Raw genomic sequence first — 23,129 nt, forward strand, 5'->3', positions numbered from 1 at the left:
TACAAAGGTGTTCTAGGGGTTGAGTTTCCCTGGTATGGGAGTATTCAATCAGGCTGAGTGGAATAAATACAGGTAGATTCTAAAATTTAACTAAACACTGTACACATTCAATCAAAAACAGCCCCAATTATGTATACAGGAGTACTTATTATAACAACCAGATCCTCTGTCAACAAAGAGGTTAAGATTTCAGGTCTGTTGTGGGATCCAAGTCAGCTTGTGACCAAGTGAGACCCTTTCCTGGTGTAATCCCAGTTACCTTGGATGATTTTGGTCTCATTCAAGTTGCTGCCTGGGTCGTCGTGCTGCTGTTCTGATTTCTGGAGCTGGGCACTGACTTTTCCTGCAGGGCAAACCAAGCCTGGCAAGTGTGGCCCTGCAGATCAGCACCCCTGCTGCTGGAACTGCTGCTGCTAAAGCTGCCGCTGCTGGGTCTGTAGCCGCTGCTGCTGGGCCCACTGCTGCTACTGTCTCTGCTGCTGCTGTAGCTGCCATTGCTGGAGTCACTGCTGCTGCTGAAGCTGCTGCTCCTGGGTCCACTGCCTCTGCTTCCACTGCTGGGTGTGCCGCTGCAGCTGCTGCTGCTGGATCTACTACTGCTGGGGCTGCTGTTACTGGTTCCAGAGCCACTGATGTTGCTGCCGAACTCTGCTCCTGCTTGAGTTCCACGGCCCAAGTTGGCGTGGCCAGGTCCCGCTGCTCTGTTCGCTGGGCCTGGACTCAGGTGGTGGGGGAGGGGACGAGCCACAGCTGCTCTGGTTCTTTAGCTGCTCCAAGTGTTCTTCTACCTCGTGGTCTGTTCCTCCGTTGCTCACTGCCTCTCTCTTCATGTTTCCTGATTTGCGGAGAGCGCTGGTGTGAGTGGAAAATCCCCGCACCTGGCTTTTCCTGTGGCTGGAGCCGAGCTTGGTGGCTTTCTGTTGTGCTGCCGCCCCCATGGTTGCCGGAGCTGCTGGGGCCACTTTTGCCGGCCTATGCGGGCTCCGGATGCTCTGGATCTCTTCTACTTCTCCGCTAGCGCTTCAATTTCCTATACACCTCACTTTTTAGTAAAAGTGTGTATTTGCTGTTTTTTTTGGTCTTTTTCCTCCCTAGGGTCCTTTGGCGTGGTACCTATGCTGCCATCTTAACTGGAAGTCTCTATGTCTTTTATTTTATTGTATTTATTTATTGACAACTGCCATAGTTGTAGACAATGAACTATGGTAATTCCCTCCATCTCACTTTCCCCTTTGCAGTTCCAGCTTCCATCATATCCCCTCCCCCTCTCAATTAGTCTCTTTTGTATGTTGTGTCAGGCATTATGAGGTCATGGATATTTAGGCTATTTTGTCCTGCTGTTCAAATTCATCTTTATTCCCAACAAATTTACAAATTTCATAGTCCATCCAGTACTATGAAACATCCACCACAGGAATGAAATGATCATTGGATTTGCTGCATTTTTTGACATGGTACCTAAGTAACATGGAGCTCTAAATGTAGGCCATTGGGGCGATGACCTAGATAAACAATCAGTTGCATTAGAAACCACAGGATTTTATTGGTAAACCAGGACTAAAATAAAAGTAGCAAGGCCTTTGGATAGAGTGTTCACCAGACTGTAAGCAGCTCAGCTATAGACAGAACTGGAATGCCATGAACTTCATCACTGGCTACACATGTCAGAGTTGGAGTTACTAATTGTTCAGGGCTTCTAGGTTGAAAATTTAGATTGCCTATTGAAAATATTTTGCAAGAGTTTATTGAGATTGTTGTTTGAAGGATGGTTCAAAAGATTGCCTACTATGTATGACCTGGAGTTATCTGAGATCCCATTGATTAAAGCATACACTATTGTATAATAGCAGATGAATTTCATTATCTAACCACTTTATACAGCTATATAGCAGTTTCATATTTAAATGCTGAGTAATAATGGGGAAAGTACTACTTTTGAAAACTTCTTTATTTGTAACTGCCCAAATATATCCAGTGCACCATGATAAAAATCTCCCACCACCCTCTATTTTCTTCCTCCAAAATCCTACCTGCATTGATTCCCTTCTTCTTTCCAATTGGTCTCTCTTCTATTTTAGTCATTTATTTCCCACTTATTTTGCAGGTTTCATGCAGATAGCATCAGCCACTATGAGGTTATTAATGTCAAGAACAATTTTTGTCTGGAATTTTGACACTTACAATTCTTTATTTTTTTGGATTTTAGATGTAGAGTCTCACTGTAGTCCCAGCTACCCTGAAATTCACTATGTATTCACAGCATGCCCTCAAACTGATGGTGATCCTCCTACATTTACCTCCCTAGTTTGGGGACTAAAGGTGTGTACCACCATGCCTAGCTCTCACAATTCTTCACCCACCTCTTCCACAATGGTTCCTCAGCCTTGGAGTATTTGCTAGTGCTGTCTCATTCACTACTGAACATTCTACTATCAATTATCAGCAATTTGTTGTTTCTTGAATCTACCCAGGGGTAACTGCTATATGAAGAAGGAGGCATAAACATATTTAGAGGATAGGTTGGTAGGAATAATATATCAAGTTAACAATACAAGAGAAGTAGTTCTTCTCTAGAATTATGGCCTGCTGTGATGATATGATTCAAGCGTTTCCTATAAACTTAGGTGTTCTGAATGCTTGTGTCCCAACCTGCTGGCAATTTGACAACTGAAGCCTCCTGGAGGCACTGTATTGTTATAGCCACCTTTCCCTTTGCAGTGTTTGTTCTGCATCTAATGTTGTCCAGGAGGTGAAGTCCACCCTCTGCTGGTTACATTATATTTGCCTGCCACTTTGGAGCTTCACCTCAAGTCTGTAAGCCAAAATAATCCCCCTTTTCCCCACAAGCTGCTCTTGGCTGTTTCTTTGCCAGCAGTGTGAAAGCAACAGCAATACCACCCTCCCCCCAAGCTAGGGACATTTGATTAAATATTCAGTACCAGGTAGAAATTCCCTCTTATGGAGAAGGCTTCAAGTCTAATGAGAGACCATTTGATCTCCCTCATAAAGGACATAGCACTATTGTACCAATTGATGCATTTGACCTGGTTGACCATTAGTAAAACTTGCATGGTCACCACAGGGTAACGCTATTGATTACTTTTCTCTCCCAACAGTTTACTTAGCTCTTCCTAGTACATTGATAGCCAGCTAAATGGGAGAAGGCTTCCATCTCTGCTGCAGCTTGATTTCCCAGAGTACTGCATCTCATACATGTGGAGTCTTTAGCAATAGAGTCTTACCAACTGGTTCTGGAGGATAACTAAGGGTCTTGGTAATGCTTGAAGTATTCTCTGACATCAGTGGGTTTTATGGCTAATAGTCAGTGGAAGACAACCTACCCTGTCCCTGAATATTTCTAATAACAACTCATTGGTTCTGTATACAACAATATCTTTCTCTAAAGTATTTCTGCTATCTCTATTTTAACATATAAATTACTAGCTAGGAGAGAAATAGGCTTTATATACCATTTATCTGTTAGTAAATCATTAAGTTTCAAGAGAAGAGAAAGTGTCCTATTGTATTAGCACTATTTGTAACATACTTGTGAGCGAAGATGTTTCAGATTGTGTGTGTTCATTGGATTGCAGTTGCATGGCATAGTGGCATGCACAATTCAATGTATGGATTCCCAACATAAACTACAGTAATGTTGACTGATGCTACATGGTACATTGGTGGCAAAACAAAACACCTTTAACCTATTGTTTATAATATATTTGATTTTGAATTAATATTTGGTTGTTTGCACAGAATCCTTTCAGTTTTGCCATATTTATCATGACCCCAACATTGATGATCAGACTCCATCCAAATGGAGTCAAAATCCTCAACTTTATTAAGAGCTTCTATTCCACTATTAGTGTTAAGAATTGAACCCATAGCCTTGTATCTTCTGGGCAGACAGTACACCACAATGTTATGATACAAGCCCTAATATATGCCTTTCCATTCCATCGTATGTTCATTAAAATTAATTATAATCTTACACCAGGAATGGTGCCACAAGCCTTTAATCCTAGCACTTGGGAGGCTGAAGAAGGAGGATTGCTGTGAGTTCCAGGCAAACCTGAGATTACATAGTGAATTCCAAACAGCCACCACCAACAAAACAAAAAGAAAAACAAAACCTGATTTAATTGAAACACTATAGCAATGTGCAGGAATGATATTAGTTTTGAGTCTTTTCTTTCATGATACAGCATACAAACTTTGTGCTTATTGAATAAGTCCCTACCAAGAGACACATAGAAGCATGAAGTCCAGTTTACTAGACCCTCTTTTGTAGTCTTGGGTTGAAGAGAAATATCTCATTATAGCAACTGGTGTCATTTGAAGACGTCGCTGTGGACTTCACCTGGCAAGAGTGGCAGCACCTGGGTATTCTTCAGCAAAACCTCTACAGACATGTGATGCTGGAGAACTACAGCAGCCTGATGTTCTTGGGTGAGCTAAACTCCCATGAGTTTCTGAGTAGCAATTCCTTTCTTTTTGGTTGATGAATATAGTCATAATTACTAATATTTAGTATTGTTTTGATATTTTACTCTTAAACTGACATACTTAATGGAACATATTATATAGAACAAAGTGGTTTTAGAGTACACACATGTAATGACAAGAGTCTGTCAGATCAGGCATTAGTTGTATGGGGAACACTCAAAAATTCTACTAGCTATTTTGAAATCCTAATATAATTGTTGCCAGAAGCATGCTAATTTACTTCTGTGCTATACAACATAAAAAGTTATTTCTTCCCATTGCACCCAGTTAATTCTAACTATAATCATTCTATCTCTTCTACTCCTTTTCCACATTGTAATTACTTGTTATACTTTCTACCTCTATTATGTAAACTTGGAATTGTATGTATAATAAGAACATGCAGGATTTTTGTTTCTGAGTTTGTCATATTTCATTTATACCCCATCAATTTTTGGGGCGAGTACAGAAAACAAATCTATTCACTTTAATTACAGAGGGATGTGATAACCTAACGGAAAAATTATAAATTCCCCTCTCTGAGTGAGCTTATTTGGTTACATAGAAAGCAAATTCTTCTATGATACACATTTTTATTGCCAAAAATATGAAAACCCTCATGTGTTCATATTGCTTCTTTACACATTACCAATTAGAATATCAAGTGAGAAATGTATAGCATTTAATTCTGGTTGTTGAGTGTTGATTGCCAATTCCCATTAACATAGACTTATGTAAGTGTTTCAGCATTCTTGATTTCTTTGAAATGACTGTGATGAAAATCTCTCAGAGGTAAGGAGAGCTGCTCTGATTTGAGATGATGACAGTCAATTCATAACCAGAGGAAATAGCTTTATTACTTTATATAATACCCTACAATTATATGCATACCACCATTGTTAATGTTTTCTTTTTATTTGGAGACTGGATCTCACTCTACCCTAGGGTATCCTGGAGTTCACTCTGTTGCCATGTATGTCCTCAAAATCTTAGTAATTTTCCTACCTCAGGTACCCAGTTGTTTGTGGTGAAGTGGTGTGCCACCACACCTGGATCAATTTCTCCTTAGAGTCTTTTTTTTTCTATGTCTATACATTTGACCTCCAGACAAGGACATTTTTCTACTGTCTCTTGTGACTTGTATGGACTTTGTTTACTGCACTGTTCATATATCTTAGGCTAAGGTTTTACCTTTTTTTTTTTTCTTTATGCTTTGAATTGAACTTAGCAGTTCATACATCTTGGAAAAGTGTTCTACCAGTAAGCTGTTTCTCATCACTGAGATTTGAAGAGTGATGGATAAGTACATTGAGGCCCTCTGTTATATATAACATTACTTGATACATTATAGTCCTGTGTTGATTTATGGAAATATTTATTTTTCTTTAAATTTATTTGTGTGTGTGTGTGTGTGTGTGTGTGTGTGTGTGTGTGTGTGTGTAAGGGTATTCATGTGCTTTGCTCAGTGGCCCTCTTCAAATTATTTGAATTTCATTGGTGTCTAGAACATGGTTATAATATACATTCAATTACTTAAGGGCAATTCTTATAAATCCTGAGGCCATTCTTTCCTAATAATCTTTGTGATTTCTTAATTTCCTAAGGTATCTTTAAATAGTAATGCAATTTTTGGCTCAGCTTTAACAATTTCGTTCTGAATCCTGTTTTCTGTTTTATTTACTTTTTAATCTTTACTGATTAATTTAAGAGAGATAGAGAGAGAGAGGATAAAGCATATAGACAGAATCAGTGTGCCAGGGCTTTCAGCCACTGCAAACAAACTGCACATGCATGCACTACCTTGGTTATCTGGCTTGAGTGGGTTCTTTCTAGTTTCATTATGTTCCCCTACCATTATGCTCTATATACTTAATGTTTTGTTTTTGAATTATTGTTTAAGATTTTTGTCCCTAAAAGTGTGAGGCAGAGTTAGAAAGACGTCCACAACTATGAGGCCAGTCTTGGGGTAGTGTCTGTTCTTGGCCAGCATGGGCTAGAGTGAGTCCATATCTTGTAAAAAATAAATTAATAAATAAATAAAAATTAAAAAAATCATTGTGTTATATATGCTGTTCAGTCACATGAAGGAAATATCTTCAATGTCATTTCAGGCAAATATTCCAGTTAATGAACACCAGGTAAATTTGCAGTTCACCTAATAGAGGTCATTTGTAGAAATGCTGCTTTTGTCTTACAGAAGTCCACCTAATGTAACATATTGACACAATTTTCACATTATTTCCCTATGACAGGGAACTGTATGACCAAACCAGATTTGATCTTCAAGTTGGAGCATGGATTTGCACCATGGACTGTATTAGAATGCTCAATTCAGAGGCTTCCAGGCAAGTAAATGCATAATTGTAATGTAGGTCAGTGAGATGAGAACTCATCATGAATTGTCATGATAAATTTTATTACTGTGAATCACACACCTTTTATGACATGGAGAAATTTCTACTCTTTTCCTGATATTGAAGAATGCTTTCTTTATGCATTCCAAAATTTAATTCCCTGTTTAGGTGGTCTAGGAAAATGTGTGTTAGATATTGTACTATTTTGTTAACTGACCATTTTCTGTATGTTTCAGTATGATAATGTCATTAGTAACTTTCACTGCTGTGATAAAAATCCTTAGAAGAAACACCTTAAGGAAAAAAAAAATTATTCAAGTATACAATTCTATAATGGTGGTTCTGCTCACAATGTTGACACGAAGAAAGTATTTAACATAATTATATTTACTACCACCTGGGAAATTTAGAAGTTACTGAAAAAAGACAGCACCAGAGATTCCAGGAGAAGAAATGAGAAAGAGTGGTATCTGTAGGGTTATTAGAAATATGTGTCTCTTGCAGGTGTTAATTCTAGAGATTCACACCAGTATGACTGTCACTTACTCCGTAACAGCAGACTCATATTAGAGAAATGTACAATTAACCATTTGAAATTTTTGAAACCTCAAAATGGGTAATCCAGGGAATCTTTACACATTCAATATTTATGTGTGGGAGATGACTAAAAGAAGAAATACTCAATCTGACAGGACCAAATGGAGAATTGCTGATCAAGTTTTACACTACAGAATGAAAGGAGGGAAGTTTTGGTGTTCTCACCCTTCATGGTGAAGAGTCAACCATATTATTTATTGATGTTCAAGGTATAGGGAATGCTATACCTATATTGATTATGTTATGTGGCCTTTAGCCATTCATTATAATGTCACAGGTTTAGTTGTAAAATGACTCTGAAAATTATAAAATAGGGTCAATTATATGGGTGGATCCTTCCACTTACCACAAGTACTTGATTTTTGCTTGGGTACTTAAATCCCTGAATTGAACTAATAGTCCTTGCTTCTGGCTTTTTACTGTCTGATACATATGGGAGAGGCCTTTTATTTTTGCCTGTATATGGAATAAATTTAGGACTCTGCCTGTTATATCAATCTCAAGGTTTTCTAGTTGCTTTTTATATGAAAATACAATTTTATTTGCCTGTGCACCTGCCATTGACTTTACTTAAGGGTCCATCCATCAATGCATATATACTGCCAACATCAACAGTGAGCACAGAATGACTATATCAGTCTACAGATGAACCCCCATTATTTCTGCCCACAACCACTTGCAGAGAGAATATAGCTGTTGTCCAATTTGTTCTTTTCTCCTTATTTTTAAACTGTTTATCTGCATTAATAGCTTTCTTTTCATTTTACTCATGTTGTGAAACTTTTCATATTCATTTAATTACTCTTATTTTGTTTTCATATCCTAATGTGGTTTGTTTTTCTTCTTTTTCATGCAAACTTTTTTTTTCTATATCATCATGCTTCTCCTTTTCTCCTTCATTCAGAACAATAATGATTGAAAACTGTGCTCATCTAGTATTATAATTAGATAATAGTATTTTAAAAAATATAAAACAATCAGGTCCACAGTCATTATGAAATGCAGTAGTGGCTGGGGAGCTCAATCAGAGCGTTAATATGCTTTTGGTGTAATCATGTTCAGATCCCCATAATCAACCAGGATATTGAGAATCCCTGAAATCTCCTAGTGCATCATTATTGCATACACAGTATTTTACAACAGGAGGCACAGTTAAACAAAGTTAAAGGCAAAGACGTACACCCAAGCTTGACTTATTATCAGAAAGCATGCATTTGGTAACACACATTTCCAAACGCACAAACAGATTCACATATAAACATATATAGTAGCTATATATAGTATAGTAGCTATATATAGTAGTAGTTTATATATAAACATATATAAAGTAGCTGCCAGTGGAAAGTAAAAATTTTCTTCATATCCAATCAGTTATTTCACTGAAAATTAATTTGTTAAATAAGCCTTATCTGAGAGAGTTTCTGTCTTCAAAAAAAATTAGACCAGAACTTATTAAGGAGGCAAGAAAACAAACAAAATGGTCATCTCACTTATAGGTCTCTAAAAATTCTGCTAATTAGGAAAACATTTGCTGACTTTTCCCTTTGTTGTGTAAGATATGCCCCATTCAAGAAACTCTCCACAGAAAATAGTAAAGAAGTCCATTGAAAATACTCTACGAAATACTAGGAAGCCCTAGTGGGTCAAATTTTTGTTTAGTATTTTAAATGTAATAAGTTTACTTTTATTTCTCAGAATTGAAAACTCAACACAAAATGCAGTGGCCAGAGACTGATGATTTTAAACAATTCCAGAACACCGTTTACCAGAAGTTGCATCAGATATGTTATCAAGGAACAAACACAGGTGACAAGCTGTGTGAATGTAGGACAACTTTTATCTCCAAGTCACACCTCACTAATCATCAGAGAACTCAAACAGGTAACAAACCTTATGACTGTGATGTATGTGGAAAAGCTTACCTCACCCAGTCACATCTCGCTAGGCATTATGAAACTCATAGAAGTTATAAGCCATACAAATGTAGCAAATGTGGGATAGTGTTCATATCCAAGTCACATCTCAGTAAACCATATGAATGTACTGCATGTGGGAAAGCCTCCGTTTTAATCTCAGATCCTAATAAGCATCATTGAATTGACACAGGTGAGAACGCTTATGAATGTAATGAATGTGGAAAAGCTTACATCACCCAGTCACCTCTCACTGTGCATCATCGAGAACACACAGGTGAAAAGTCATATGGATGCACTGAATATGGGAAAGCTTTCATCTCCATGTCACAGCTCACCAGTCATCAGATAACTGACATAGGTGAGAAGCCATATGAATGTATTGAATGTGGAAAGGGCTTAATCTGCAAGACACATGTCACTAATCATGATAGAACTCACACAGGTAAGAAACCATATAAATGTATTGAATGTGGAAAATACTTCATCTATAATTCAGATCTTATTAGGCATCAGAGAAGTCACACAGGTGAGGAGCCATATGAATGTACTAAATGTGGGAAAGACTTCATCCACAAGTCACTTCTTACTAGGGATCAGATAACTCACATAGGTAAGAAGCCATATGAATGTACCCAATGTGGGAAAGCATTCTTCTACAAGTCAAGTCTCACTAATCATCAGAGAACTCACACAGTTGAGAAGCCAAATGAATGTACTGAGTGCCAGAAAGCTCACATCTCCAAGTCACACCTAATGAATCATTGCAGTACTCATACAGGTGAAGCACCATATAAATGTAATGAATGTAGGAAAGCCTTAATCACCAATTCACAGCTCACTATTCATCAGGGAACCGACAAAGGTGGTAAACAATATAAATGTATTCAATGTGGAAAAGGCTTCATCCGCAAGCCAGATCTCACAAGACATCAGAGAAGTCACACAGGTGAGAAGCTATACGAATGTACTGAATGTGGGAAAGCCTTCATCAGCAAGTCATATCTTATTATGCACCAGAGAAGTCACACTGGTGAGAAGCCATACGAATGTACTGAATGTGGGAAAGCCTTCATCTGCAAGTCCCATCTTACTAGGCATCAGAGACGTCACATAGGTGAAAAGCCACATGAATGTACTGAGTGCCAGAAAGCTTACCTCTTCAGGTCAGACCTAATGATTCATTGGAGAATTCATACAGGTGAGAAGCCATATGAATGTACTGAATGTGGGAAAGCCTTTGTGGTGGTTTGATTCAGGTGTCTCCCATAAACTTAGGTGTTCTGAATGCTAGGTTCCCAGATGATGGAGATTTGGGAATTAATGCCTCCTGGAGGGAGTGTATTGTTGGGGGCGGGCTTATGGGCTTTATAGCCAGTTTCCCCATGCCAGTGTTTGGCACACCCTCCTGTTGCTGTGGTCCATCTTATGTTGGCCAGGGGGTGATGTCCACCCTCTGCTCATGCCATCGTTTTCCCCTGCCATCGTGAAGCTTCCCCTCAAGCCTGTGAGCCAAAATAAACCTCTTTTTCCCAGAAGCTACTCTTGGTTGGGTGATTTCTACCAGCAATGCGACCCAGACTGCAACAGCCTTCATCACCAATTCACAGCTCACTATTCATCAGAGAACCCACACAGGTGATAAACCATATAAATGTATTCAATGTGGAAAAGGCTTCATCCGTAAGACAGATCTCACAAATCATCAGAGAAGGCACACAGGTGAGAAGCCATATGTATGTACTGAATGTGGAAAAGCTTTTTTCTTCAAGTCACATCTTACTAGGCATCAGAGAAGTCACACAGGTGAGAAGCCATATGAATGTACTAAATGTAGAAAAGCCTTCATCCGCAAGTCACATCTTATTAGGCATCAGAGAAGTCACAGAGGTGAGAAGTCATATAAATGTACTGAATGTGGGAAAGCTTTCATCTGCAAGTCACATCTTATTAGGCATCAAAGAACTCACACAGGTGAAAGCCATGTGAATGAACTGCATGTGGGAAAGCTTTCAATCTATAAGTCATTGCTAAGTAGCTATCAGAATTCATATAGGTGAGAAGCCATATCAATGTAATGAATGAAGGAAAGGTTTCCTTGCAAACGAAGAGTTTAGGAAACATAATGGAATTTATATGAATGTACTAAATGTGTCAATTGCTTCATCTTCAAGACACATCTCACTCTATGCTACAGAAATCACTCAGTTTAAAGATATATGAGTGTACTTAATGTGGGAGAGCTTTTCTTGCCAAGTAACATCTTTGTAATCTTCAGCGTTGTCATAAAAGTGAGAAGCTATAGGAATATAATGAATATGTGAAAGCTTGTATTGCTAATTCAAATGTTATTAAACATTACAGAACACCCAGGTGAGATTCCATATGAATATTGTAGTGTGGGAAGGTTTTCATCTTCAAATCACAGCACACTATGTGGCAGAGTATTCACATTGCAAAGCAACCATATGAATATAATAAATGTGTAAACACATTCAACTCCTTGTGAATATTAATGTAAAAAATGTGAGAAAGCTTTCTGCCTGAAGTCACAACTCAGTGTGCATCTTTAGACAGGTGAAAAGCCAAATGAATATACTAAAAGTGGTAAAACTATTTTACTGATGTCATAAGTCACAAGGTATAAGAGAACACACACAGGTGGGAAGTCAGTATAATATAATAAATTTGAAAAAGGCTTCTTGTAGAAGTCAAACCAAATTTTGTCTTTGAGGATTCACATAGGAGAGAAAACAGAAACCATATAGATGTAACTGTCAGAATACATTCTTCTCCAAGTCATAAGTCACTGTGCATCAGAGAATTCACACAGATGGAAATAACATGTAAATGTAATGAATGTAATGAATGTAATGAAATGTAATGAAATGTAAAAGCTTTTATCTCTCAGTTAGAGACTACTATGTATAAAGAAATTCATGTAACTCTAAAATCATATGAATATAATGAATGGTAAAAACTTGCAGATAATATGCATGAATCTGAAAAAATGCACATTATTCTTTAAGTCATACCTTAGTGAATTTCTAAAATATCTCAATTTTCTAATTTTTAATTTGGTTGTGGGAAAGATATGGAGTAATTTAGGAACTTACACTTGAAGAGCCATGCAGTGATGTAAACAAAGCTTAATGGCTAATCGTGATGTTTGGAAAAGCTAAAAGCAAAATGAAGTGTGGGTACAAGAAATCTTGACAGTTGTATTTTGTGTGATGATTACTTGCTGTGTTCTGACCAGTTCCTGGGAACTTGAAGAACATTGAATATAAAATAAGTCATCTGGGCTGGAGAAATGGCTTAGTGGTTCAGCTCTTGTCTATGAAGCCTTAGGACCCTGGTTCGAGGATCGATTCCCCAGGACCCACGTTAGGCAGATACACAACGTGGCACACGTGTCTGGAGTTTGTTTGCAGTGTCTGGAAGGCTTGGCATGCCCATTTTCTCTCTCTCTCCCTTTCTCTCTCACTCTCAAATAAATAAATAAAAATAAATAAACAAAAAAATTTAAAATACGTCATTTGTTGTCTTGCAGAGGAAATTTTTAGAAGATCTGAATTTCAAGGCATAGAAATATAATTTGTTTGAACTGCCACTCTTTAATAGATTTCCATCTTTGATGATCAGAATACTGATACGTGTTAGAACACTATGAGTAGTCCTGATCAGTCTCAAAATATGAGAGGTCTGTAATGACAATGCTAAATGATATGACTGCTCTGTTTTGTTCAATCAACTTGTATTGCTTTTGGAAATAGAATATAGGCAGGAAAGAGTCTTTAAGTTCTTATGTGGAAACCCTATGATGACAAATATAGAGCTATGAAGATGAAAAATATTTCAGTGTAGTTGCTCAGATTTTCTGGTAATTGCTCCTAAGCAACGCTACTCATGCTGGCATATTTTAATTTCCCCATAAACCTGCCTTTCGGGCTGGAGGGGTTAAATTTTGAGGCCGGGTGATTTTCGTTCCTCAGGTTCCTTGGGTAAAGCTGTAAGGTTTGAAGTTCGTCTTGTTTATTTTCCCAATTGTATTGCCTCACCATTTCCTTGCTGTACCCCCCCCCCTCTTTTTTGCAATGGAACTGTTTAATATGTGTTGGAAATAGGTAACTGTACTTTCAGTTAACAAAGCTCAAAATTAATAGACTTTCTGGCTTCTCACTTGAGTTGTTGGATTTTATAGGAGTTTTATATTTGCTAATGACTATAGAGACTTTTACATCAGATTTAATGCATATGTAATCATAAAATAGTCATGGGTCTAGGAATAAAATTTGGATATTTCCATGTAAAGTTTCTATTCTAGTCTCATGTTTCTTTTTAATTCATGCTGACTTGGAATTCATTATGTACTCTAAAGCCAGTCCACAACTCATAATGATCCATCTGTCTCTGCTTTCTTAGTGTGGAATTTAAAGCATCTGCCACTATGCCAAACTATTATTTCATTTTTAATGTGTATAATTGATATAAGTAGTAATGAATTTAAGAACAATATCTGGTATATGATCATCAAAAATGATTTAAAGGACTTGGAAGATGGTTAATTAGGTAAAGTGCATACCATGTAAGCATGAGAGAGTGACTTTGTATCCCCAGTATCCATGTAAAAATGCTACTTATGGGGGTGGCAACATTATTCAGTGATTAATGCTTTGCCTGTAAAGCCCAGGGACCAATGTTTAATTTCACAGTGCCTTCATGAAGACATAAAAAGTGTTACATTCATCTTGAGTTCATTTGCAGCATGTAAAAGCCCTGGCATTCATATTCATATTCTCTCTCTCTCTCTCTCTCCCTCTCCCTCTCTCTCTTTCTCTCCTTACAAATAAAAAAAAAATAAATGTATGATATATTTTACAATACTGACTGTGGTTGTCCATGTGTGTAATTCCAGCAAAAGGAAGATCACAAGGAATCCCAGATCTGACTATTTACATTGTCTTAAGTCAAGACTTGGTATATCTAACCACTCAATGTCTAAAACAGAGATTTTGCTAATAAGTTAAACTTGTCTATAACAAGCAGTAATATTTTACGGCCAATCTCTTAAAAATAGAAGCAAAACTTACAAAGAAAACCCATGCAAACAGATGCAAGAATACATCCAAAACATCACTTGTGATAGAAGTATGGCTATATTCTACAGTTATAGGAATGATTCATAAGGTGTGATAGTTTGAAACAGTGTGCCTGTTGCAGTGAGATTTATGCTGACCAAGGCTATAATTCCCATAATCCCACCACCCCCCAAAATACACTTCTTCCAGTAGGCATTAATTCCCAAATATCAGTTGGGAAACTAGCATTCAGAACACATAAGTTTATGGGGGATACCTGAATCAAACCACCACATTCTGTCCATACATATCCCCCATAAACTGATAACCATAAATCATATAAAATAAATGAATTCAGTCCAACTTTAAAAGTCCACACATTTTTATCAATTCCAATGATGTTAAAACATGAACATAGTCCAATATCTTTTAACAGAGCTGTAATTGCAAAAAAAGAAAAGAAATAACTCTCCAAAAAGAATGTCACACCCTGCATCGCAAAAGATGGCATTGAGCACAACAACAACAAAATTCAACCAATATAAGATTGAAACACAGAGAGCATCAACCTCTGTAGCTCCCGGTTGAACAACTCTAGTCCATGACAAATCTCTAGATCTGGTAATCCTACTCAGCCATATGTCTCTAGAGTTCCAGTTCTGCCCCTCCAGCTTCACTACTCACAGTCCTTTATCCATGGATAGCAGCTCTCCTTAGCACAACATCTCATAGTCCAAGCATCTCCAGTGGTTGTCCATGGCAACCCATGGTCCTTGCTCACAGTTCCATTGGTTCTCCATGCAGACATTCAGCAAGCCTGCTTCACACTGGCAAAGGCTGTTACCAAAACCAGAACGCATTGCAAATTCAATGACCATTTTTCCTGCATTTCTCATACTCCACAATACCAGATGTGGTGTCAGTTTGTTAACCAGGGGAATGATAAAGCAGACTTTGAAGAACAGGACAATCCTTGAGCATTCAAGCCCTTTCAAAGAGCCTAAATTCTCTCTGTTTCCCAATGTAGTCAGCCAATCTAATCTGAAAGATTGTAACCTCACATCTAATTGCAGCTGAATGGGCAGAAGTTTCATATCCCATGCCATATCCCTCTGCTCCGAATAGTCCATTTCTGTGTAATGCAACGTTGTTCAAGTTATTAGGACATGGACATAACAGCAAGTCTCTCACACAAAATGTCTAGCCCATTCCAGGCAAATCTTTTTCTCACTGTCACAAGCCACACAGTCCTTAGTTCCTACTGCATCCATGGATTTCAACTCTTACCAGCATAGTCCATCAAACTGTAGGCCAAGGTTTCAAGTCATCCTACATTTCTCTTGAAAATCAGCTTCTAAAGGCGAAAGCCACACAGTCAGGTGTCTGGCAGCAATGCCACTCTCAGTACCAGCTTTACTGTTGCAGTCATGTTCACATTGCTGACACAAATCACCCAACCATGAACAGCTGTGGGGAAATAAAAACAAAAGTTTTCTTTTGGCTTATAGATTCAAGGGGGAGATCCATGACAGCAGGTTATGCAGTCAGGTTCATATTGCTGGGGAAGAAATGACCTGACCAAGAGAAAATTTGGGGGAAAAAGGTTTATGTCAACTTACAGGCTTGAGCGCAATCTCCATGATGGCAGGGGAAGTTGATGGCATGTTCAGAGTGTGGACATCACCCCCTGGCCAAAATAAGGTGGAAAACCAGAACAGGAGAGTGTGCCCAACACTGGCACATGGAAGCTGGCTTTAACACCCATTAGCCCACACCCAAGAATACACTGCTTCCTGGAGGCTTTAATTTCCAATTGACTGGCTTGGGAACATAGCATTCAGAACACCTAAGTTTATGTGAGACACCTTAATCAAACCAACACAACAGAGGAAAACAATGGCATGAGCAGTGTGTGGACATTATCTCTTGGCCAATATCGGGTGTACGACAGGAAAAGGAGAGTGCAGCAACCACTGGCAAGTGGAAACTGGCTATAATAAACTAAACCCTGCCTCTAACAATATACTGCACGCATCTGGAGTTTGGTTGTAGTGGCTGAAACCCTCATGTGCCAATTTTCTCGCTCTCTCTCACTTCCTCTCTCTAAATAAATTTTGAAAAGGGTGGAAATTGCTTTAAAATATGGATGGGAGAAATTTAATCTTTAAAGTTGGAAAAATTCCAGCAAATATATAATTGCTGGTAATGAAATTTGTTGCTGAAGCTGCTTGAATAAGGCTGTGTCCTACACACCTGGTATTGGTTTGTGAAGCATGAAAAATACATGGGTTGTGTCAACATTTCCATGTTTCCAGGAGCTTCTGTTGCAACATGTTCTATTGGCAAGGTGTGATGACCCTCATGAGGAGGTTTGTGAATACACTGGAAGATGGATCATGATTTGCATCTAGACCTGATGGTATTTTAGATATACCAGGGCCATACAAAGAGTACCATGGAGTGGTTGCTCTTGGGTCAGGATGGAAGTTTGCCTAGCTATTCAGCAAAGCCTGAGGTGTAGAATTGGCAATTTAATAGACTGTCAGTCACTTTATGATATCAGACTTGAGCTGCAGATGTTTGATGTTTTCTTGATGGTTACTGAGTTTACATTGGTCCAGACTCTCCTTGTTCTATCTTATAACAGTTGTAATTATTGCTTCTAACAGTTCCCCTTTCACTTCTAACTATTGCTTCTAACACTGAATCATGTGTCCAGCGCAAGTTCTGATTGTTATTCTTATGAGCCACAAAAATAAGTTCCATAATCAAAAACTCTTTTCAAAAGGAAGAGGAATGGGATGGTTTTGTAAAATGAACATTTGTGATGACATACATAAGCCTAAGGACCCTGGTTCGAGGCTCAGTTCCCCAGGTCCCACGTTAGCCAGATGCACAAGGGGGCGCACATGTCTGGAGTTCATTTGCAGAGGCTGGAAGCCCTGGCGCGCCCATTCTCTCTCTCCCTTTATCTGTCTTTCTCTGTCTGGCACTCTAAAATAAATAAAAAATTTAAAAAAATAAAAGTAGAATTAAAATGCAAAATGAAAATTAGTGTCAACAAAATGGTAGGATGTACAAATCTCACTCTTAAGTATTTTACTACATGCCATTCATATGTTTAACAATGTGCAAAAGATTCAGACATTCAAACAATTTACCTCAGGCTAGCTAGTGTGTATTCTGACAAAATTTCTAAAGCATTTTCAATGGTTGTTTTTGGCTTTTTTTACCAACTTACAAAGCTGCTTTTAAAATTGCTATTGGTCCTTCTCAGTCACATTAGAGATGGTATTTAGGCCTCCACAATACATTGATCTTGATTGTCCGGCAGAAAATAGGGTAAACTTGGTAGTAACCTGACTTCTTACAGTGTACTATCCAGTCACTGCCCCAGTAAAGTGTCATGGCGAAGAATGATGGTGGGCATTGCTACTTCCCTCCAAGAAACAGAGAAAATATCAAAAACATTTTAACATCAAGTGACAATGTCAAGTTCATCTTCCCACAGAAAAAGGGTCAGAAGACATAGAGTACATGGGGCATGTTAAATCCAGCTTGTAAACCCATGACATAGGAACCTGGGCTGTGAATATTCCTGCAGCTGTGAGGTTAGTCTAGCCTACACCATGAGTTACATGTCAACTTGACCTATAGTTGAAGACCCTGCTTAACACAAACAGGTTGGGGAAATGAAATGCACTTGCTTACAAAACCTGCTGCTTAGGTTCAATTGTCTAGCACACATGAATACCTGGATGTAATCTGAAACTCAGCTTCAGCAGAAAGATAAGGGAGGGACAAGGGCACGCAAAGTGGAAGCCTACCCCATGTAAGTGAAGACAAAGCCAGCAAGAAGGCAAGGGGGGAGGAAATGCAGATCTCAGAAAGACAAGGCTAAGTGGAAACACAGGGATCAAGGTTAGGGAATAGTAGGGCCATGTAAGCAGTGGAGTAAGACCATGTCTATCCAGGCCAAGGGAAGGCAGGGTGTAAAGCAGAACCAGGGTAGTCAATTAAAAAAAAAAGCAATAAGGAACAAACCTCTCTAAAGTGGCAAGTAGAATTGATCTCCTATTCATCTAAGATCATTACAAAGCAATAGTGATTTTGGAAGTTGTATAGACCACTATTCTCAGAAGAAATCTTCAACATGCTTGGAGAAGTCAGCAGCAACCCATAGAATTAATATCTACAAAGAACAACCACGAATAACCAAGACAAAGCCAAACAAATACAAGTGATGGGCACGGGCCGACGGCATTCAGGAAAGAGAAACTATGGCCACTAAACAGGGAAGATGATGTTCATTTGTGGCCATGGGTGCAATCCAAGCACTGGAGAGGAAGAGTGAGGAATGTGAGTTCAGAGTCTGTGTTGATAAAAACAAAATATCAACATAAAATGATCTGAGACATTTATCACCCCGTTAAATGACAAGGTAGTTTGGCTAAACTGGCAGGACAGACAAATGTCCCACCGTCCTCTTGTCTAACAAAATGAGCTTCTTTCCTGAAGCCGTAAGCTACAGTATGGTCTTCCTTTTGCAGGAGTACATTCTTTATCCCAGAGAATATGACCATTTTTTGATCAAGAATATAAAAGTAACAATTGTCTGATAAACCTCAAAACACTCTCTCAAAAACCGAAAATTAAAACCCAGATATTCACCATTACATTCAGGAGTACAATGCTGGAAGACAGATAACAGGGGTGGAGTGTGGCCTCACAAGCAGAGGACATCAGCTTCATCCCAAGAGGTTACCTGCAAGATAAATACAACTAAATTATCTTTATGCCACATTCCGAAGTGTCATTCTGGCTTCTCTTGAGGGATGATGCAAGGCCCCTGTCTATCTCAGTCTCCTTATCCAGGAAAGGGTGGTCTCCCCACCCAGACTGTCCAATGTCCTGGAGAGTTGTAAAGCATAGGAGATTCTCCTTGTGTTTCTGGGCATAGGATCTTCTGAAGTGCAGAGTATGAAGAGCCCCCTGCTTTCTTCACTGTGCCCATAGAAATCTCATGTGGAAATGACCTTCAGCCAGTCCCCTCTTTGTTCTCAATCATTCCATCCACTTGCAAAGACAGCCTCTGAAATGTCAAGTGCAGAGTATTCCACAGCTTCAAACAGGGGCAGGAACTCATACCCTAGAAAGAAGGGGATAGTATCAGTTATTAGGCAGCAGGCTCACACCTTTAAACCCAGAAATATGGGGGTGAGGGAAGAGAATCACTGTTTGAGCCCATCCTGGGTAACAGTGAGTTTTAGGACAGCCTGGGCTATAGTGACACCCTATCTCCAAAAATAGTTAAGAGAATTACACCATGTAGTAAGACGCAAAAGCATTAGAAGGGGGTAAGAAGGCAAGGCCATGGGAAGGCAAGGGCAAGCAAAAACAGGTAGAAGGCATGGCCAGGCGAGAGGAGGCAAGATGTGTAAGGTAAAGATTTTTTAGACAGGCAAGGCCAGACCAGTATACAGATATGGCAAGGCACGGAGGAAGACAAGGGAGAACACAAGGACAGGAGAAGGGAAGTGTGGAGGCACAACTACATAATGGGAGTCAAAGGCCATAACAAGCATGGGCAGAACAAGAGTGCAAGGTCAAAGAGAGGACAGAGCCAGGCAAAACAGAAGACACTCCAGTCATGGCCAAAGGCGGGTTACAAAAGTAAAATGAGAAAGAAGGCCAGATCAAGCAGTTGGAAAAGGAAGGCAGGGCAAGCTATTAAGGTGGAAAATAAGGTTAGACTAGGTGGAAGGTAAGGTATGGCAACAGGCAAGCCATGCAAGAGGGAAGGAGACAGAGGACAGGCCAACTTCCAGATCAGACAAGAAAAAATGGAAGTCATGTCCAGGCCACACTAGGAAAAAGCAAAGGCAGGCCACATGCAAGGGGAAAGAAGGTCATGCCAAGTCAGAACAGGAAGAAGGCAAGGGGCTGGTTAAGGCCAGTGATGGGTAGTGGTAAGACAACACTATTTAAGGGAAGGACAGGGGATACATGGTCAAGCAAGGCCTGCTGGTGGTGACAGGAAAGAGGAAGGGAAACAATCAGCAAGGGGAAAGGCAGACCAGTCAATATGATGGAAAGGCCATGTTAAGCAAGGTGGAATGCAAATCAAGTGGGGAAACAGGCAGGAAAAGCCAGATAAGACAGGGGAAAACATGGGGAAGCCAAGGTAGAAGGCTACACCAGGTGATGTTAAGGAAGGCCAGGGAAATGGCAAGAGCAGGCATGGTAGCATGTGATCAAGTAGAAGGCAATGACTATTGAAGCCTAAGATAAGAACTGGTCAAGCCCAAGAAAAACAAAGGGTAAATGGCCAGGGAAGATGGGCAATTGTGAAGTTAAGAGAGAAGTCATGGTCCTGTGAAATGGAAAAATCCACAGTGAAGGCAGGATTGAAAGCAGTCATGGCAAGGGGGCAAGCCAGGCAGAAGTCAAGGAAAAGGCTAGCCAGGCAGGGAAAGGGAAATGAGGCAAAGAGAAGGCAGACCAGGCAAACATCAGGGAAAGGCAAATGCCAAGTAAAGCAAAGGTGAAAACAGGCCAATGCCAGAGATGACACACGGGAAAACAAAGCCAGTCCAGGCATGGGAGAAGAATGGGTGAAGCCAGGGAATAGGAAGGCAAGCTTGGCCTGGCAAAGGAGGCAGCCAAGAAACAGGAAAGGCCAGGCCCAGTCATTGTGAACACCATGCCAGACCAGGCCACAGGAAGGAAAGGAGAGACCAGGAAAGGTGTAAAGCAAGGACATCAGGCAAGCTCCAGCCAGCAAAGGCCAGGAAATATGCAGTGCAAGGCAAGGGTGAAAACACGGTCAGTCTAGGACCTCAGAATGTGAGACAAGGACAGGTGAAATGCATTCAAACGGGGAAAAGCAATGCCAGACATGTCAAGGGAGAGAGAAGGCCAAACAAGAACAGCAAAGTAGAAAGGTAGGCAAGAAGCTAGACAAGGAAGATGAGAATAAAAATACAGGCCTGCAAAAGCCATGCCAAGGAGAAGGCAAGGAAAGATCCAGGTCAGGATAGGGAGAACCAAGGCTAAGCCAAGCCAGAAAGAAGGCAAGGGCAGTTATAAGAAGGCCCAAGAAGACAGGAGAAAGGCACAGTCAGACAAGGGAAAAGGATGGACAAGTGTCAAGATGAAGGGATAGGACAGTAGCCCAGATGAGAAAAGAAAAGGCAAAAGGCAAAGCCACCCAGGAGAAGACAAGACCACACTTGAGACAAGGCATGGAAACAGAGGTCCCAATACCATGCAGTATGGAAGGCCTAGAGAATGAAGTCCAGACAGAAGGCAGCAGTAAGGCAACACAGGCCTAAGGTAGAGTAAGAGGCACAGCAGGCTAGGGCAGGGAAGACAAGATGAGGTCAAGCAAGGTCAGGCCAGGCCAAATATCAGTTCAGGGGGAAAGGAAAGCCAAGTAGGCAAAATGATAGAGAATCCAAGGCAGGCCAGGCCAGGCCACAAGCCAGTCAGTACAAGAGAATGCTATAGTAACAATAGCTCACAAAGGCAAGGGGAAAACAAAGCCATGTTGGGAGTAGGGGGAATGGGAGGTTGAAAAGCTAGGATAAGAGGTAAGGCCAAGGGGCAAGTCAAATCAGGGAAGACAAGAGAAAGCCAAGTCCAGGCAAGGATAGAAGTAATACAAGGCCAGGCAAGTTGTGAGGCAAAGGGATTGAAGGGAAGGACACCGAGGTAAAGCCACATGGAAGGCCAGGGTAAGACGGGGGTAACAAGACCTGGAAAGGTGGAAGGCAAGCAAGTGTGTGCACACAGGCACAAGGTACATTCAGGGGAAATCAAGGAGGCTAGTTAAGGGAGGATGTGGGCCAGGCAAGGTCAGAGGAAGGTGTGGACATTCAAGATGGAATTCACAGCAATGGAGAAAATAAGGCTAGGCAGATGGCAAGCCCGGACAGGCCATTAGGAATGCCAGGATAGGACAGACAAAAGGGAAGATGATGAGGAAGGCAAGGCAGAGCAGGCAGAAAGTAACAGAGAAGGAAAGGACAGATCATGCATGATGGATTGTGACTTAGGGCCATGTCCAATTCAAGGCAAGGAAGATAGCAAGACCAAGAGACAAGGAGAGATGGAAAGGACAAACCAGACCAGGCCTGGGGTAAGGCATGATGAAGCAAACCCAGAAGGAATGCATGTTCAAATTTGGCTAGGGCAACCCATGCTGAAACAGCGGAGATCACAGACCTCAAATGGATCAAAGACCTCGATGTAAGACCTGAATTCCATAAACATATATAAGAAAAAGTAGTGAAAATACTTCCAGATACAGCTGTAGAGAAGGACTTCCTGAATAGGACCCCAGTTGCCCAGGAAAGAAGGCAACTGACAAATAGGACCTGATGAGACTTAAAAGCTATTTTACAACTAAGAAATGCTAAGAATATTTATTATTGTGCATATATAATAATTTTCTTTCCATTTTTAGAAGAACATCATTTATATCAACACCACCACATAATATTTTCTACTCATCTATGAATTACTAAGCTGATAATTTCAGAAAAATACATGCAGTATTAATATTCTCCTCAGAATAATTTAGGTAACCAAGGAAATAGAACAAACACTTCAGAGGGAAGGCTCACTGATGATGACCTGGAGGTTTTTCAAGATAGGTAAAGGCATCACAACTATTTTACCTGCACACTCATGAATTC

The 23,129-nt window shown here is 39.9% G+C and overlaps 1 protein-coding gene across 1 annotated transcript in view; it reads left to right on the forward strand.

Moving 5' to 3' along the window:
- The window catches only part of LOC123457336 (zinc finger protein 25-like), a 102,233-nt gene that overhangs the window by 62,329 nt on the left and 16,775 nt on the right, over positions 1 to 23,129 (forward strand). The window contains exons 2-6 of the mRNA XM_045141316.1: positions 4,323 to 4,449; positions 6,738 to 6,830; positions 9,132 to 9,317; positions 9,543 to 10,298; positions 11,136 to 11,239. Of these exons, the coding sequence (XP_044997251.1) occupies positions 4,323 to 4,449; positions 6,738 to 6,830; positions 9,132 to 9,317; positions 9,543 to 10,298; positions 11,136 to 11,239 (1,266 nt within the window). The remainder of the gene's footprint in view (positions 1 to 4,322; positions 4,450 to 6,737; positions 6,831 to 9,131; positions 9,318 to 9,542; positions 10,299 to 11,135; positions 11,240 to 23,129) is intronic.

The sequence above is a fragment of the Jaculus jaculus genome, unplaced genomic scaffold (assembly GCF_020740685.1).
Source record: "Jaculus jaculus isolate mJacJac1 unplaced genomic scaffold, mJacJac1.mat.Y.cur mat_scaffold_37_1_1805170_arrow_ctg1, whole genome shotgun sequence".
NCBI lineage: Eukaryota > Metazoa > Chordata > Mammalia > Rodentia > Dipodidae > Jaculus > Jaculus jaculus.